This window comes from Pavona decussata, unplaced genomic scaffold (genome assembly GCF_977016875.1).
Source record: "Pavona decussata unplaced genomic scaffold, jaPavDecu1.1 SCAFFOLD_137, whole genome shotgun sequence".
Taxonomy (NCBI): domain Eukaryota; kingdom Metazoa; phylum Cnidaria; class Anthozoa; order Scleractinia; family Agariciidae; genus Pavona; species Pavona decussata.
This window is the reverse complement of record NW_028145550.1, coordinates 2607576-2623843: the sequence shown is the minus strand read 5'-3', so window position 1 is coordinate 2623843 and position 16268 is coordinate 2607576. Positions and strand designations below refer to the sequence as shown.

At 37.1% G+C, this 16268-nt stretch overlaps 1 protein-coding gene across 1 annotated transcript; it reads left to right on the top strand.

The window, feature by feature from the left end:
* The first annotated feature begins 779 nt into the window (after positions 1 to 779).
* LOC146467322 (C-type lectin domain family 4 member G-like) lies at positions 780 to 6011 on the top strand. Its single transcript, XM_085126096.1, has 3 exons — positions 780 to 821; positions 4194 to 4272; positions 5368 to 6011. Exons 2-3 carry the CDS (start codon positions 4206 to 4208, stop codon positions 5778 to 5780), a joined length of 480 nt encoding a protein of 159 aa, XP_084982222.1. The 5' UTR covers positions 780 to 821; positions 4194 to 4205; the 3' UTR covers positions 5781 to 6011.
* The last annotated feature ends 10257 nt before the right edge of the window (positions 6012 to 16268 follow it).

Sequence of the window (16268 nt, the reverse complement as noted above, 5' to 3'; positions counted from 1 at the left end):
TAATTAAATCAAGTGATTCCACGCGACTGTTTTAATGGCTAACAAACTTTGTTTGGAGGATACCCAAACTTATTTGATCCACTATGTTAATTAGCGTCGCTTTGAAGAAGCAAAGCGGTCAGCAAAGGCTTAATTTTGGATTTCCTGATTTTCAAAAGCATTTTGAAATGAAATTAGGATGATCCATTTGTAAAATTTAATGTTTAAATGCCACCAAGACCATTTTGATCAAAGAACTTGATTTCAGTCTCGACAGAACGTGCTATTAATTAAAGACGCCAGAATTTAATTTATTAGAATATAATTAAGCCCCGCAATCCTAAATTCATTATTTTATGGTTCATTGTTACTTACTCTACATTATTTCAATTACATTCCCTTGTTACCTAGTTAGACCGGATTAGCTTTGAAGTTCGATTTATTTTTTTATTATTAGAATAAATTTTTCAGTATTACTTTAATTTTCATTATGACAATTGTAGGAATTATTCCCCCTAAGGCCTTTCTCGTCGCTAGGAAAGACAAATAGTTCTTATTACGCGACTGTATTGTAGTGTATCAAGAGTGGATGAGGCTCTTTCCAGTGTATTCAACGGCACAGTTTATCGTAGATCTAGTAGTACGAGATATTGAAAATATAATAAAATCTATAAACATATTTGTCTCAAAAATTTGAACAGCTGCCTTAATCTGCCAAAGATCGCTAATTTGGTATTCAAAGTAAAGACGAATGTATAACATAGACAGATCCAGAATATAGTTTTTATTCCCGACTGGAACCTCCAGCAGTAAGGTCTATCACTCTCAGGAAACCGCACTTGGTAAGTTGAGAAATTAGAAGTTTTAAAATGCAAGACGTGTTACCTTATTGCTGTGTACGAGTCTTGATTCAGAAAAGCCAACCTACCAAAATGTATTCCAGAATATTTTTCAGTGTCAATGGGGTAAGAAAAGCAGAACAAAATTCACCTCTGACTTTTTTAATTACGGAATAGTTAATGCTCCTGTATGTAGTGTCCTGAGGGGATCAAACTAAACAAATTCGCCTGCCATGCTTAAAAAGGTACAAGAAACAGCAGCGGTGGTAATACATTGCTTAAAAAAAATCACCTTTTTGTCCTTGGTAGCTGCCTCTGAAAAATGAAATAAAATAAAATAAAAATGGGACGGCATGCACTTCGCAAAAAATCACTGACCAATATCTGAATGGTTTGAGACGCTACGATTATATTGCCTTTCTTGAAAGTAAGGAGTGGAGTATCACATGAAAGTGCCAAAGGAAAAGAAAGACAAGAAAAGAAATGAAGTCAGGTGGTTCTTCATTCCATATTATCATTGATACGTCAACAGAGTCTTGGACTAATTCATGGGCTAATACATATCATTATGTACCTTATTAGCTTGTAACTTTTAAAACAGTACAATTCTCACAAGCTTTAATCAACTCTTATTCACCTCATCAAGTTATACGCTCTCATCAACTGTTACGTACTCTCCAAGTGTAACTGAGCTAAGCAAAGTATCCGTGAAATGCGTCAATTAAAATTACTGCTAAAAAGGTCAACCTCGAATTTAGAATTTGTGGCATGGAAAGCAAAAATAAACACTTGGATCATGAAAACCACGAAATCTCTTATTTCATTTTTGTTTTCGCTCAAGTGGAAAGGAAACGTCGTTTTGAAGGTCAAATTTTTTCAGCATTCTTTTAACAGCAACAAGACGCATATGTGCGTGAATTTGGGCTTCTTTCTTGGCACATCCAGGTGTAAACGCCAGAAAGTCGACATGATAAAATCTCAGCTCTTTTTAGTTTATTATTTTACAGCTCTAGTATAGTACAAGCAAGTATATTGTAAGCATTGTATATTCCTGGTCTAAATTTTACCCTCTGTCCGTTTTTTACGCACGGTCGGTAGTCTACGTTTAACACTGACCGATTAAGTAATAAATTTTAGAAAATAATAAAGGTTCTGACGGTAAAATCCGAACTGTTGGCTGTTGAATTCTCATAAGAACTCGAAAATTTCGCAGAAATTCCATGGCCTGAATAATGATTTGAGATGTCCGCCAGCTGGTCGCCTGGATAAAACAACAGATTGCACTCGAAACACAATTTCTTCGCCGTTATTTCTCGGATTTCCGCTGTCGAAACTGTTGAATATTTCTTAGTAGTTGTTCTTTCGATTTACCATTCCGAAAAGGTGTGTTTTCCTTCGGAAAACACGAAAATCGGCTACTAAAAATTTAGCCGCCCGGGGTCTTTGCGGTGTTCTGCCTTCCGGTCATTTCAGTTCTAACTTACAGTGTTTCGGTTATTTGGATCTTATGATGGCAAATGAAACCTAGCATTTCGAAATTCGGATTAGGTATTTTGTCAATTTCCGAATCGTTTTGGACCCGAAAAAGAGTCAAAAGCCAGTGTTTAAAGATTGCTCAGTAATTTTTTGTGGCAAATATAGGTTAACAAAAGATGAGTTTTTGCACGTAAATTTTACTATCGTGCCGATTTTGTCACTTGTGGACACAACTGATTAAGCAAACCGTTTACCTTTTGAGACTGTTCATAAATCAGCCTTCAAAACAAATGAGCCAAGCGCATAAACAATTCTTGCCATATTCTTGAAGAAAGAAAATTCTCAAGCTAAGTAGTAAGCAATCCTCGGCTAGTTTAAAATTGGACTGATTCGAATAATTTAAATGAACTCAAGGAATTTCACGCAGCCGCTTTAATGGGCAATAATAATTGTTTGCCCAAAGGATACTCAAGCTTACTTGATCTGCTATGTTATTTCGCATTGACTAAGAAGCAAATCGGTCTTCTTAGGTTTTAAGTCTTGGTTTCTTTCCAATCACTTAAACTAGTTCTATTTGCCAATACTGAGTTACAATGTCTTGATGATGAGTTCTGTTCTTTTCGTGTACAGAAAAAAGGAGTTTGAATTGATTTTAGTGCTAACTACACCACTCTTTTAAAATATGACCAATTCATTTCCACAAGTGTACAGTCAAACTTTCCGACTATCTTCACTAGCGCTTGCCGTGATTCATCTTTAAAAGAGTGATACTCGGGATTCATTGTTCATAATTTCTCACAATTTTTGCAGAATTTTGTCAGCTGCTTTAAAATTTGCCAAAGACCGCCAAACGCGTGTTGATAATAAATATGTATATTGAAAAAGGAGAATTTTCCAAAATAATTGGTCTCTTCAGACATGTTGTACTAATTCTCGACGCCAAACCTTCTTGACAAACTCCTCCGGTAGTTAGGACAGTCTCTTTCAGAAAACAAAGCTTGGTAAGTTGAACGATTGAGAAGTTTCACTTTTTATGTTACGACTGAAACATATGGCGTAAGATTACCGGAAATGCTTGGCGTTGTTCTTGGTTTAAATCTACAGTTTCTGAGTCAGAAAAGGAGCTCTTCAGTTGCCTAAAGGTTAAAACTCGATAATTAGAAAAGTTTTGCTTTCATGTTGTTTCTTGAACCATTCCCATCAATGCTATAATTTCTCCAAGCGAATTTTTATCCTGCGAATTCCTTTCCACGTTCAGTTGATTTTCAGGGAAAATTAACAAAAGAAAGAGGAAATAAAACGATGAAATGACGAATTGTTCGCGTCTTAGTCTTCCAGCGCACTTGGACCATTTGCAATTTTAGCAAAACAATTTGTGTTTTGGAGCCAATGCCCCCAGAAATTAACTTATTTATTAAATTAGATTAATTTAGTCCCACCTTGGTCTGAAGAAAGGCATAAATTGAAGTAAGACTCAAATCTATAATTCGCAGGTTAAAATAAGGCAGTTAAGGTCGGAACCATTGTAATATTTGGAGTGCGAAATCCAAGCCATAATAAATTGTGGCAAAAATAAAACATTTCACGCAAAGTTTGTCTCTTACGGAGAGTGAAAGGGGATTTATATCAGACATAAAAAAAAATTTTTGCTAATAAAATAAAATGGTTATTTCATGCATTACGAGAAAAGGAGTTATTTTTTCAACAAGTATATCAATAATTCAGACTTGTCAGAAAGGCAACTACTAAAAGCACTACTCCATTTAAAGTCCTTGGGTTTTTTTTCTACATTGCCAGCTTTTAAAGTAAATTAGTCATTCGCAAAAAAAACCCACATTCTTCCCATTTGCATATTTCCTAACTTTGGCCATTGAATACTTTCTTCATTTTTCTTTACAGAATCAGGCAGGGATGGCCATCAAAGGAGCAGTGTTCATTTTTGGCGTTATTTTTGTGTCTCTGATGATTGAGACAGAGGGTTCGTAAAGGGTCGCGTGGTGGTTAACGTTAATATAACAGAATATCACTCTTATGTCTTTCATTTCCGTTCGGTTTCTAATTTCAGTTGTAGGTTTGTTCCGTTTTCACCGGTTAAATTGTATCATTCACATGAAATATTTTGAAAAATATAAAAGGCTAATTTTGCAAGATTGTCGTAAGTTGTAAACCCCGCCAGCAAAAGTTAAGAGCTGTAGGGTTAAGCTATAGAGGAAAGGGACCTTTCTTTTTAATACCATTTCAAATAGAGTTCTCAGATATTTTTTTGATTATTTTAATGTGAAAAACCATGACATTCACCACTACAAAACTAGAAATAATTATGACCTTATTTTGGAAAAAGTTAGCTTAGAATGCACCAAGCGCGCTTGTTTCTACAAAGGTAAAACGTCGTTTTAAAGTTACTCTCCTAGAGTATTTGTGATCTCCTTTTATTTATTTTATTTTTCTTAACAGGACTGCATTGATAGCAGTTTTCTTCATAAAACTAATGCAGCAATCCTGCATAAATATATTTGAATTATTATTATTATTATTATTATTATTATTATTATTATTATTATTATTGTTATTACTATTATTAATATTATTATTATTATTATTATTATAGCAGTTAAAACGTCTGTATGGTATATACAGTTAAGAAGCATCACAAGGCGCTAACGCAGCGTGGCGAGAAGACCTAGGTTATTAAATACCGATTTCAATGATTATTATTCTCACCAATAATGTTTTACCAATTTATTCCTATGAAAACCAGTTTCTTCTTCTTCTTCTTCTTCTTCTTCTTCTTCTTCTTCTTCTTCTTCTTCTTCTTCTTCTTCTTCTTCTTCTTCTTCTTCTTCTTCTTCTTCTTCTTCTTATTATTATTATTATTATTATTATTTGAATATCATGATGACACCGAAGCGTCCGTTTTTATCGCTCGCTTTTACATCTCTTCGCATTGGTAAATATTTATTGGTGAGAATAATAGTTATTGGAATCGGTATTTAATAACCGAGGTCTTCTCGCCTGCCTCATATCAATTTTTAGCTTATGGCTCTCTTTCTCTCTTTACATTCTCTTTATTCAGGTTGTTGTCCACCTAAATGGGTTTCAAGTGAAGCCGCTTGTTACTACGTTGACAATACCCGATTTCGAAGAATGGAAGATGCTCGACACAAATGTCAGCAAATGGGAGGAGACATCGCCGTCATCAGATCTGCCAATGAAAACCAGTTTATTTTCGACCTGGTAAAGAAGACAGCTGGATTACCATTCTGGGGTGCATGGATTGGCCTCAAGCGAAAGGCTTACGGGAGCTTCAAATGGGTTGACGGCACCCCATTAGTGTATGACGCATGGAATTCTGGGGAACCCAACGGCATTGTAGGCCGCGCGTATTGTGTCAGCATGATTTGGAATAAAGGAGGAAAATGGAATGACGCCAAGTGTGACTGGGAAGTCACCCCCGGTGTTGTTTGTAAGATGCCAATGCCACGTTGAGGTGACCAGTTCATTGCTAACCAGAAAGCTGTAAACCTGACTGGCATATATAGGACTATAGAAAGCTAAAAGTAACGTGACCATGTTAAAGTAGCCAATTGGTTTCTTCCGCTGTACCAATCAATAAAAGATCGACGTATTTTAGAGCGTTGCATGCGCTCTATACATAGCCAAGTTATGTTAATTACTTGCTTAAGGTGAATGAAAAATAAAAGTGGTGTTGGCAACTTACGTGGTCAAAATACTTTCTGTGCATGTTCAATTGGGAGACCTCATTGTCTGTGTAACTTTAAGTTTTAATCTGTATCTGAAATGAACCAAAAGCTTCAATTATTAAGCTTTAAGAAAATATATACAAAATGGGGTGTTATGCCAAAACAACGAACGGTGCAGTACGCGCGCAGCCAGTTGTCATGGTAGGCTGATACCAGTGCTACTCTAAGCAAAGTGAAGTGCTTGAAAATGGCTTCGATTCAGTTTATTTATTTTTTATTTCATTATCATCTTTCCTTTTGCTGTAACGCGGAGAGGGTTCCTTGTTGCCTGTTAAAAAAAATTACCACATTTTGTTAACAGTCCTTAAGCTTCCTTTTGCGCATACATTTTGAATGAAACCGCCAAGAACGTCCCTGACATTATGAATTCTGAAAAACCTAGTATCCCCTTATACATGGGAGAGCTGAGGTGTTTTAAAAAGAATACAGCGTTCCTATACCTTTTAAGTTTACGATCAGGCTACATTTAAAGCGACCTATATGTGCAATTATTAAAAATGGATCATTGTATAACGGCAATTCCGGGGATTTGATTGGCTTAGCAGCCATGGTATATGAGCCATTTCACCATGCCCGAGAAATAACGACCATTAAATTGTCTTCTGTTTGTTCTTCCAAAGGAAAATCAGCAAGATCTGGCAATATTTCTTGATATTTTTTAATGAGATAATTATTCCGCTCCCGCTTGATGGATATGAGATTATAGCCAACTCGGTGCGCTCGACGCCCCTCATCTGTTTGCATACCTCAGTGACCGAACATCACGTAAACGCGCAATCTGATTGGCTTAACAAAGCTGCCGTGTATCGATTGATAGAAAAAACTCCCATCCAAAGCGAACAATTACAAAATTGTCAAAAATCGACACATGATGTTTCCCTGCACAATTGTGACACAGGCTGCTTGAAGAGGAATTCTCTGCCAAATGTCTTTTACGACAACAAATGGAACAAAGCCTTTGTTGTCTTAAGAGATTCTTCTACATCCAATATCAATTATTGTGGTACACATTGCGCTGGGGTTCCTCTGCCTGTAGTAAATACAATTTACACATTTATCTCCTGACAGGGTGACTAAAGCAGCTGCGGTAGGGGACCTGATCCTTCACTTAATAAATCGCCCCACATGAATCCGATTTCCTATTATAATCGAAGTAATACTCCCATTGTTAAACATATGGACGTGAAATGACTTATATCGTAGATATAGTAGATAGGTAGATATAGAATATATAGAGGATTCGTCATTTCAATACTGCTGTCACACATAATGTATATACATATTGTGCTTTTGTAATTATTGTAATGCGCATTTGATCATCATGGAAAATGTCATGGAAAATGCGCAATGTAAGAGAATAAATTATTGTTATTGTTATTATTATTTCACTGTGGTCATAGCTGGCTCAGACAAGTTTTTTTTTTTTTTTTCAATCAGTTCACAGCGTTTCCTCACTGCAATTTCACTGTCAAATTCCTTTAAAAGTCAGGGATGTAAGACCTACTCTTCTTTAACTATGAACTTTAAAATCATTAAGCTCAGATTTGCTGGGAGTTTCTCCATCAAAAGAGATATTTCCCATATGATTCACTCTCTACCTCTTAGAGTTCATGGCGCGAATTGGCCATCAACTTTATCAAATCATAAGAAACTGAGATTAAGTAATATTTAAAGATATCTGTTTCCAGGAATTAACGTAATGTTTAAAACAGAAGCAGCAGTGTTTTTAGACCCGATAAAACACGGGCTGAGAGTTTTTTGAACGGCTTCAAAAACATTCCTGGAAAAGCGTGTGTCAAGAGAGTTCATAACAATGATGCTTTTGTGAACGTTAGAAATTAGCGTACGAGAAAAACATTAAACACCGCATACTACTAAGGAGGAGGTTTTACAGGGTCTTAAAACCACTGCACATGATGTTTTATCGACCATTTGATAGGTCAATCAACTTATGGATTATTAATGAGTTTGAGAAATATTCATCAAAACTCAATGTAGCGTCCATATACACCCCAAGGTCCTTTGCTGAAACAACCGGACGCAGCTCTTTCCCCAGTAAAGTAACATGTAGATCCAGATCTGTAGGCGTATTTTGAGGCATTTGACGTGTGCCGATTAAAAGCAATTTCGTCTTCTCCGGGTTAATCAGAAGGCTATTTTGGCAGCACCATACGGCCACTTTTCTTAGGTCTTCGCTTATTTGTCGAGCGGCACCAACGATATCCCCAACCAAAAATGACAGATGTAATGTCGAATCATCCCCGGAGGATTCTAAGGAACAGTAATCTGAAACGCCTGGCAAATCGTTAATGTAAACATTAAATAATGCTGGCCCTAGGATGGATCCTTGTGGAACTCCGTATGTAGATTTACACATTCCAGACATTTCAGAGCCAATTCGTATATACTGCTGGCGAACATGTCGTAGTCGTGGTTGTTTTCGCTTACAAACTGCTCTCAAGCTCTGCTGCTTTTAAACATATGTTTCATACAAACTAATTTCAACACAACAATCGGAAGAAAACCAGTCTGAAGCGGTGTACATGAAACGATACATCTGATGCATCTGTAGTAATGCAACAGGTTTGTTTACTTACCAAATTTAGCTCAGAAGCTTCCAATCAATCCGTCTTCCTTTCCGAATGTTTTGAACCGATCCACAAATGTAGTCTTTTCCACTATCGAATAAGCTGTTTACAACTTTTCACGGGAAACGAATGAAAACGAAAATAGCAAACAAAACAATTTTGCAAACCGCTTTTCTTGGAGAAACGAGGAAAGTGAGAGGACGCATGTTCGCTAGCCGAAAGGCAGCCGCTAACAAAAGCGCCAAAAAAAATGAGACCTGTCTGCGGGCTCTCCGCGTTATTCAACTTTTTTCGTTTGTTTCCAGGCTACCACAAATTGAAAAATGACATCTATTCTAGCTATAAAAGAGTCAGAATAAAAAAATGAGGTGGACATGGCATTCAGTGAAGTTGTCTGTAGTAAAATAATTATATTTATAAATATATAAAATTCAGGACATGTGTAACCTATCGCATTATCTGTGCATTATATCTGTGACTGAGAAATATTGTTGACCAAACATAGAGCAACTTTTAGACATGTATGTCGTGGGTAAAACATATAGGATCAATGGTTTCAATAAATTTCTTGTAAATAACATTTTTATAACCTACAAATTTTAAATTTACCATGATTTTTCAATACATAATGCAACGATATTCCTTGGTTGACTTTCTGTTGATCAGCTGTTTATAAGTAATATTTTATGGCAAGTGTTACTCCCATATTGTGTGGCATCCTCCTTGACGTCAATTTTACAAAGTATTAGGCATTTGCAATTTTTCAGGTGCAAAGTATTCTGGAAAGGTTCTTATTATAGTTACATATTACTTTTATAATTATTATTTTTACTATTATTATTGCTATTACTATTTTGGACTTTCCGTGGTGCCCCTACTCCTATATCACCATTTTACTTGTTGGAAACAAAAACCAAACCAGGTCTTGCTCTTTCAAGTATGATTCTCCTTCTACATTCTCTTTATACAGGTTGCTGTCAGCATGAAGAGTCATGGTATTTCATCGACAATGATGGAGTTACCACAATGAGCGCTGCTTGGGAAAAATGTTAGAAGATGGAAGGAGATCTGATGGCTTTCATTAGGGAAGACTGGAAAAACCAGTTCATTTTGAATCTGGCAGGGAGGACTACTGGGATAACTTTCTGGGGGTTGTGAATCGGTCCTAGTGAAGGGCCAACGGGAGCTTCGAGCGGTTTGACAGTAAATCACTAGAGTATAGCGCGGAGAATGCCAGAGAACCAAACAATGACGGGGAAAACGAGAATTTTGGTATGATGATGCCACAAGGCCCTTTAGCAGGAAAGTGGAATGACACACCCAGCGACTATCCATTCAACCGCGCTACTGTTTGTTCTGTGAGATGTATTTGTGAATGACAAGCAAATGAGTATGGATAATATATTGGAACTGCGGATGAAAGATTTTAAAAATAGAAGAAACGTCCTCTCAGTTGTAACGACGTTTAAGCCATGTTTCTTTTCGTAACCGCCTTAAGTGCATATGAAGTGAAAGACATTTCAAAGAGAACAAGTATGACGTTTTCTTTTTTATTGTATGTTTTTTTTTTATTTTGTTGTTGTTGTTGTTGTTTAAAAACTGATGGCGTCACAAATCGTACAAAGAAAATCACAAAGTTTATTACCAGTAAGTTTTCAATTGCCTGTAGGAACACATTAAACTAAAAATAAGCATTGGCCGACTAGGAAAAACATAGTGGTTGGGCTGCGAAAAGGGGAGGGGGTTAACCTCCTCCCTTTTCCCATCTCCGTCACTTTGTCTTTCTCGAGATCGGCCACACCATGTTTTTCTTTTGTTTGCTTTTAAAAGTTGCTACTGACTTTTTATGGCCCTTTTCGCACAGGTCTAAATAAAAAAGGGTCGATTTCGAAGTTATTCGGTTCTTTGATGACGAGGTGGTCTTGTATAACTCTGAATCTGGATACACTTTCACCGGATAGATTCCTCCCCTTCCCCCCTCCCCCCCAAAAAATAAAACAGACAAAAAAACTACAAAAAGCCTGTTACCAATCGATTTTCTCATAATCCACCTATTTTGTACAATAAACGAGTTCTTTTTGCTTCACTAGTACCATTCCTAAGAAAAGAACTCTTCCACCTTGCACTCGACATCAGCTACACATTAAATATCACAGATTTTACGTGGATCCCCTTTTCGGGAACATTTTAGTAACTCTTGTCTAGGTTTGGCCGTGAGTTTGTCATGACATTCCAGGGAACGGCTCGGTCCGCGGCAAAAATGGCGCCCGCGATTTGAAATCAACTTTGTTTTCAGCGAAGGCCTGTATCTTAATAACTGAATGAACTTATCCGAGAAAGAGTTGCTCCGGGAGGATCTCAAATCATCCTTTTTGGCATATGGTGTGCCAGGTAGGCGTGTGCTTAAGAGCAATTCTCCAGGAAAGTGAAGCAAAGTTGGAAATGAAAAATTTTAACCCCTCTTCAATTTTTGTGTGTAGGTAGGTTACCTTGGGGGATAGACAAAAACAACCATATTTGGATTGGCAGATGTATCGTTGCCATGGTAACCGCACTATATGACGTCGGCCTTGGGACCATGTTTTGAGTGCATGTAAACCAATTCAAATGAAATTCATACAGATGGTAGAACCACTCTCCCAGTTTATAAAATTCGCCGTTACAATAATTTGGGTTTTATAAACAAGAAGAAAATGCTCGTCCTACTATGTTCCCTGTCAGCCATTTAGATAAGCAGGAAAAACAAGCACAACGATATTCGTTATTTCTCCGAAAGTACTCTTTCCACATAAACCAAATTAGCAGCAGAGATTACATAGATATTGACGTTTCTAAATATCATAAAATAAATTTGGGGAAAACTATACTCTGGCCATGGGTGCTGAAGACACCTGGGACAAATTGCAAAAAATTGCAAAATTGGTAATTTTGAGAGTTCTAGTATTTAGCTCAAACAGGCTTTAGAGAGAGAAAATCAGCTTCAAGAGTATCTTTTATCATCTTGTCTGCTACCTACATTTAGTAAATAAGGTTTTGGCGAACAAATTTGATGAAATATAAATTGATACAAATCTACCTTGAGGGTTTTGGGAATTTCTTCAGGATGCTTTCGTCGCGTGGTTCTCTCCAGTATCTCTCCTTCGCACGTGCCGTCTTTTTGACCAAATCTAGCGCAGACTAACAGTTACTCCCATCGAATATCCAGTTTGCTGTGTTTCAGACCAGGGATGATGATACAAGTAGCCCGCATACACTTCACAAAGAATAGTTGACAAAGTCCAAAACATGGTCGTAATGCTTGCGATTTCTGCCATCGAGCACCTAAATTCATCAATATTATTCAGCCAGGAAGTAAAGTAAATGTCTCAAGATCGATGTACAAAGCAAATGCATGCCTTTGAACAATCCAAAGTAACGTCCTTGGCTAACATCGAGTCAGATATTGCGATAGTCGACAAGCCAAGAATGGTAAATAAACTGAACGCATAGGCCGGAAGTCGGAGGAGCACGACTGCTGACCGGATGTAACACAATGCAATGGGATGTAACACCGGATGTATGTGTAATGATATCCTCTTGCAATGGGGTTGTTTCACAATGGCAATGGTTTGAAGAAAGCCAAAAAAAAAAAACAAAAAAAAAAAAAACAGAATAACCGAATGAAAACGAAAACAAAGGAAATGAAGCTGAACTGAAGCTTCGGTGAAAATTGAACGCATGACCATAATAGCCACACCCCCCATCCCCCCCGAAAAAAAAAAGATTGCTCTTTAGACTGTGAAATTGCAATTACAAATTGAGTTGTGATAACTATTCGTGACAAGAGAATGAAAAGATTCGCGCGTGAAATCTTATAATTATTTACCTGCACGGCAAAGAATAAGATCCATTTTGTCGCTGATTTCATCACGGTTTATACTAAGTCCGTAGGCTTGCACGTGCCTGGAAATATCCCTTTGACATTGACTGAGTTTTATATTGTTTCCACTGCACTCACAAACCGAAACGTCCCTTTTGGGATTTGAAAGAGACCAACTTTCCATTGTACTGACCAAGATATTTTCCTTCGCACGACGATATGCAAATTTCCCTTACAGTGTGCACAAATTTACGTCCGGTCACCCCTCCCCCACCAAAAAAAAACAACAGCAAAAAATAAATAAATAAATAAATAAATAAATAAACAGAAAGAATGCCAAAATTTGGGCAGGTATTAGGTACTGAATGTGAAAATTTATCGGCTTGAAGAGGACTTATTTATTTCTGGAGGAGAGGTGGGTCAAAAATTCCAACTTCGAAACTTCTAAAGTGTACGCTAATCCCCCAGATCAGCGACGTATCTTACATGCAGGCCATCCTTAACATCCAATAAGCAATGAATTAAAACAAACAAACAAACAAACCCAGGAAACATGGGCGGCTTATGTGGTTGCGTAAAACGACTAGTGAAGCGCTTTTATTTTGTCCTCTTTATTCACCACTGTAAAACGGTCATAAAAGCGGATCAAAAGTCGTCCTTTTATCCCCCTATCAATGATAAATTGTACCAAAAATATCTAAAGAAGAGATAATGCCATTGCAACAATTACCCGAAGCTACAAAAACAAACAAACAAAAAGCGCGTATATCGCATTTAAAACTACATCCGGTCAGCAGTTTTGCTACTCACATTTCCGGTCTACATATGTTTGGTCGTAAACAGGTCGTAAACAACGATTTCTTCGCTTCTCAACCATGCACCACGGAATGTACGGCTCGATTTAGCCAAAGACGTTATTCAGAATCGTCGCAGACATGCATTTGCCAAGCTGTGATCTTGATGCATCTTTTTAACTTCCTGGATGGATTGTATTGATGAATTATTTCGATACTCGACACACGACTGTGTCTGACCTGTTCGACTGTTCTTTATTCGGGTTAATGCATCATCATCTTTGGTCTAAAAGTAGTTGTTCGGCGAGGCTAGGCAGTTAGATTTGTCCTTTCCGCTAGAGTCTGTGCAAGATTTGGTCAAGAAAATGGAGCGAGCGAACTGAGGAGATACCCATCCCATACGACAAAAGCATCTTGAAGAAATTCCCAAAAGTTGCAAGGTAGGCTTTGTTTTAATTTATATTTCAGCAAATTCGTTGGCCAAAACCTAATCAATCAAATGTAGCTAACAGATAAGATAAATGAAAAGACCTCTCAAGCTGATATTCTCTATCTAAAGCCTGTTTGAACCAAATACTGGAGCCCTCAACAGTTCCAATTTTGCAATTTTTTGTAACTTGCCTCGGATGTCTTCAACACCCATGGCCAGAATATAATTTTCCCCAAATGGATTTTATGATATTTAGAAACTTCAATATCTATGTAAGCTCTGCTGCTAATTTGTTTTTTGTGGAAAGAGTACTTTCGGAGAAATAACGAATATGGTTGTGCTTGTTTTTCCTTCTTGTCAAAATGGCTGACAGGCAACATAGTAATACGACCAAGGTCTTCTGGATTATAGAACCCAAAATACTCTAACAGCAAATTTTATAAACTGGGAGAGTGGTTCTACCATCTGTATGAATTTCATTTGAATTGGTTCACATGTACTCGAGAACCAGACTCGTTTATTTTTACTATTTGAGAGTGAATTTTTCGGTCAAAACATAGACCTCAGGCCGACGTGATCAAGTGCGGTTTCCATGGCAACGACGCACCTGCCGATCCAAATATGACTGTTTTTGTTCATCCCTCCAGGTAACCTACCTCCACACAAAAAATAAAGGAGGGTTAAAAATTTTCATTTCCAACTTTGCTTTACTTTCCTGGAGAGTTGCTCTTAAATTTCAAACAAAATTTTAGCGAGGTTTTCAAAGTGCATCCCATTAATGACGGGTCAAATTACATTCAAATTCAACTTCAAGTTTTCCAACCTTTTCATTTACATAATACAATGCTGCAAGTGGACCAGCCGCTGAGAGATAAAACCGTTCACAACGGCGTTTGGAAACTCTGAGAAGCTTTGAAACCACAGCAAAACACACCGGGTAAGCATTTTCAGACTTGATGATTTATGAAGGAAATTATTGTCTAATTTTAGATCGAATTTTAACGTCATACAAACTCTTAAGGCCCGTAAGGCTTTGGTAACCTGTGACGAAGGTAGAGCTGCTGAACTCCTGTGCTTCTCTTGTGCGTAGTGTTTGCTGCCACGAGCAGCCAATTAAGTATTATTAGGCTCTGTCTAGCTCTATGAACTGGGATTTTAATGGCAGTTTCGGTTCATAACAGAACATCCCTGGTTTTCCAAAAGTCTTTAAGACATTCGCTGCTGACTTAAGAACCATCAATTTTAAAAGCCTAATTTGAAAGAATTATCCTAAAGTTTTAAGGCGTTTGTTTAATGGACTAGTCATTTGGTCCTTTCCGAGTTCCTGTAAACCTCGTGAAAGCAAGGCTATTAAGTGCAAAGTTTTCATTATGAAAATTAATTTTCATTCATATGCAAAGAAATCTAATTTTCATATGAAAAGCTTTGCAGTTAGCGTCGCTTACAAAAATGAAATCCCGGCCCCCCGACCCCCGGGACATAGTGGGGATTTAACGCGGCCATAGGCTTCAAATCTGTAAATAACCTTATCTCAGATTCTACGATTGGGCTGGCTGTGATGTCTTTTTTTTTTTTTACCTAAGAAAAAACCAACACAAAGTAATTTCCATTCAAATATTGCCAAGCCATTTAGCGTTGGTACGAAATGCGTACAAAGAACCGTTGTTATTTAAGTATTAATCGTGGTTCAATAAAACTACGGCTATGACCAATGCATCTTTGACTATGTTTCTTCTCTCTCCTTCTGTAATCATAAACACCAGTAACGCAGTAAAGGTGACCAACAAGATGAAACAAGACAAGATGATTTATTTAACTCAGCTCAGTTTTACATGACATAGGTGGGATTTACATAGGTAACAAAAACAGAGTTCAACTAAGGAAAGTAAAATTATAACAACAAAACAGAGAGCGAGTTGGGATCATCCAAATAGTAGGGCTAATTTAGTGGATGACCCCAGAAACAAAATACAATTACAGACAAAATTAAGAATATATTCTTTATAAAAAGTATTTCTTCATGCGGCAAAGCAAGTAATTAATTAGAATAATAATTAAGTATAGTGGTCTTAAGGGTTTTAAGAAATATTCTGAGAGAACTTGTATGGATATACTTTGATGTAGGCAAGGAATTCCAAAGGTGAGGGCCGGCGAATTTTTTTTTAGGGAGCGTAAGCCATATTGGGTGGTATTAACCGAGGCTACATAAAGGTTTCGAGTGCTCGCTTGAAAAGGAATAGAAGGCATCGTGAATGAGATTCGTTTTCGACTTAGATAGTGCTTAGGGCGCTTCGTTTTACAGATTTGATGTGCTTCCTTTTCGACTTACGGGAAAGAAGAAAACAGCTCCTAAAGATATATGAATTAAACCCTACTTAATAGCACTTTTAACGTATTCTGACTTTAATGATTCATTACCTGATTGTGTTACAAAAATTAGTTTATTATGAACGAAAGTATACACGGTTATGATACGCAAGCAGCCTTTAATTTACCTACTGATTACAGCAGGGCAATTTATGTGGAAATTCTCGTTGCAATA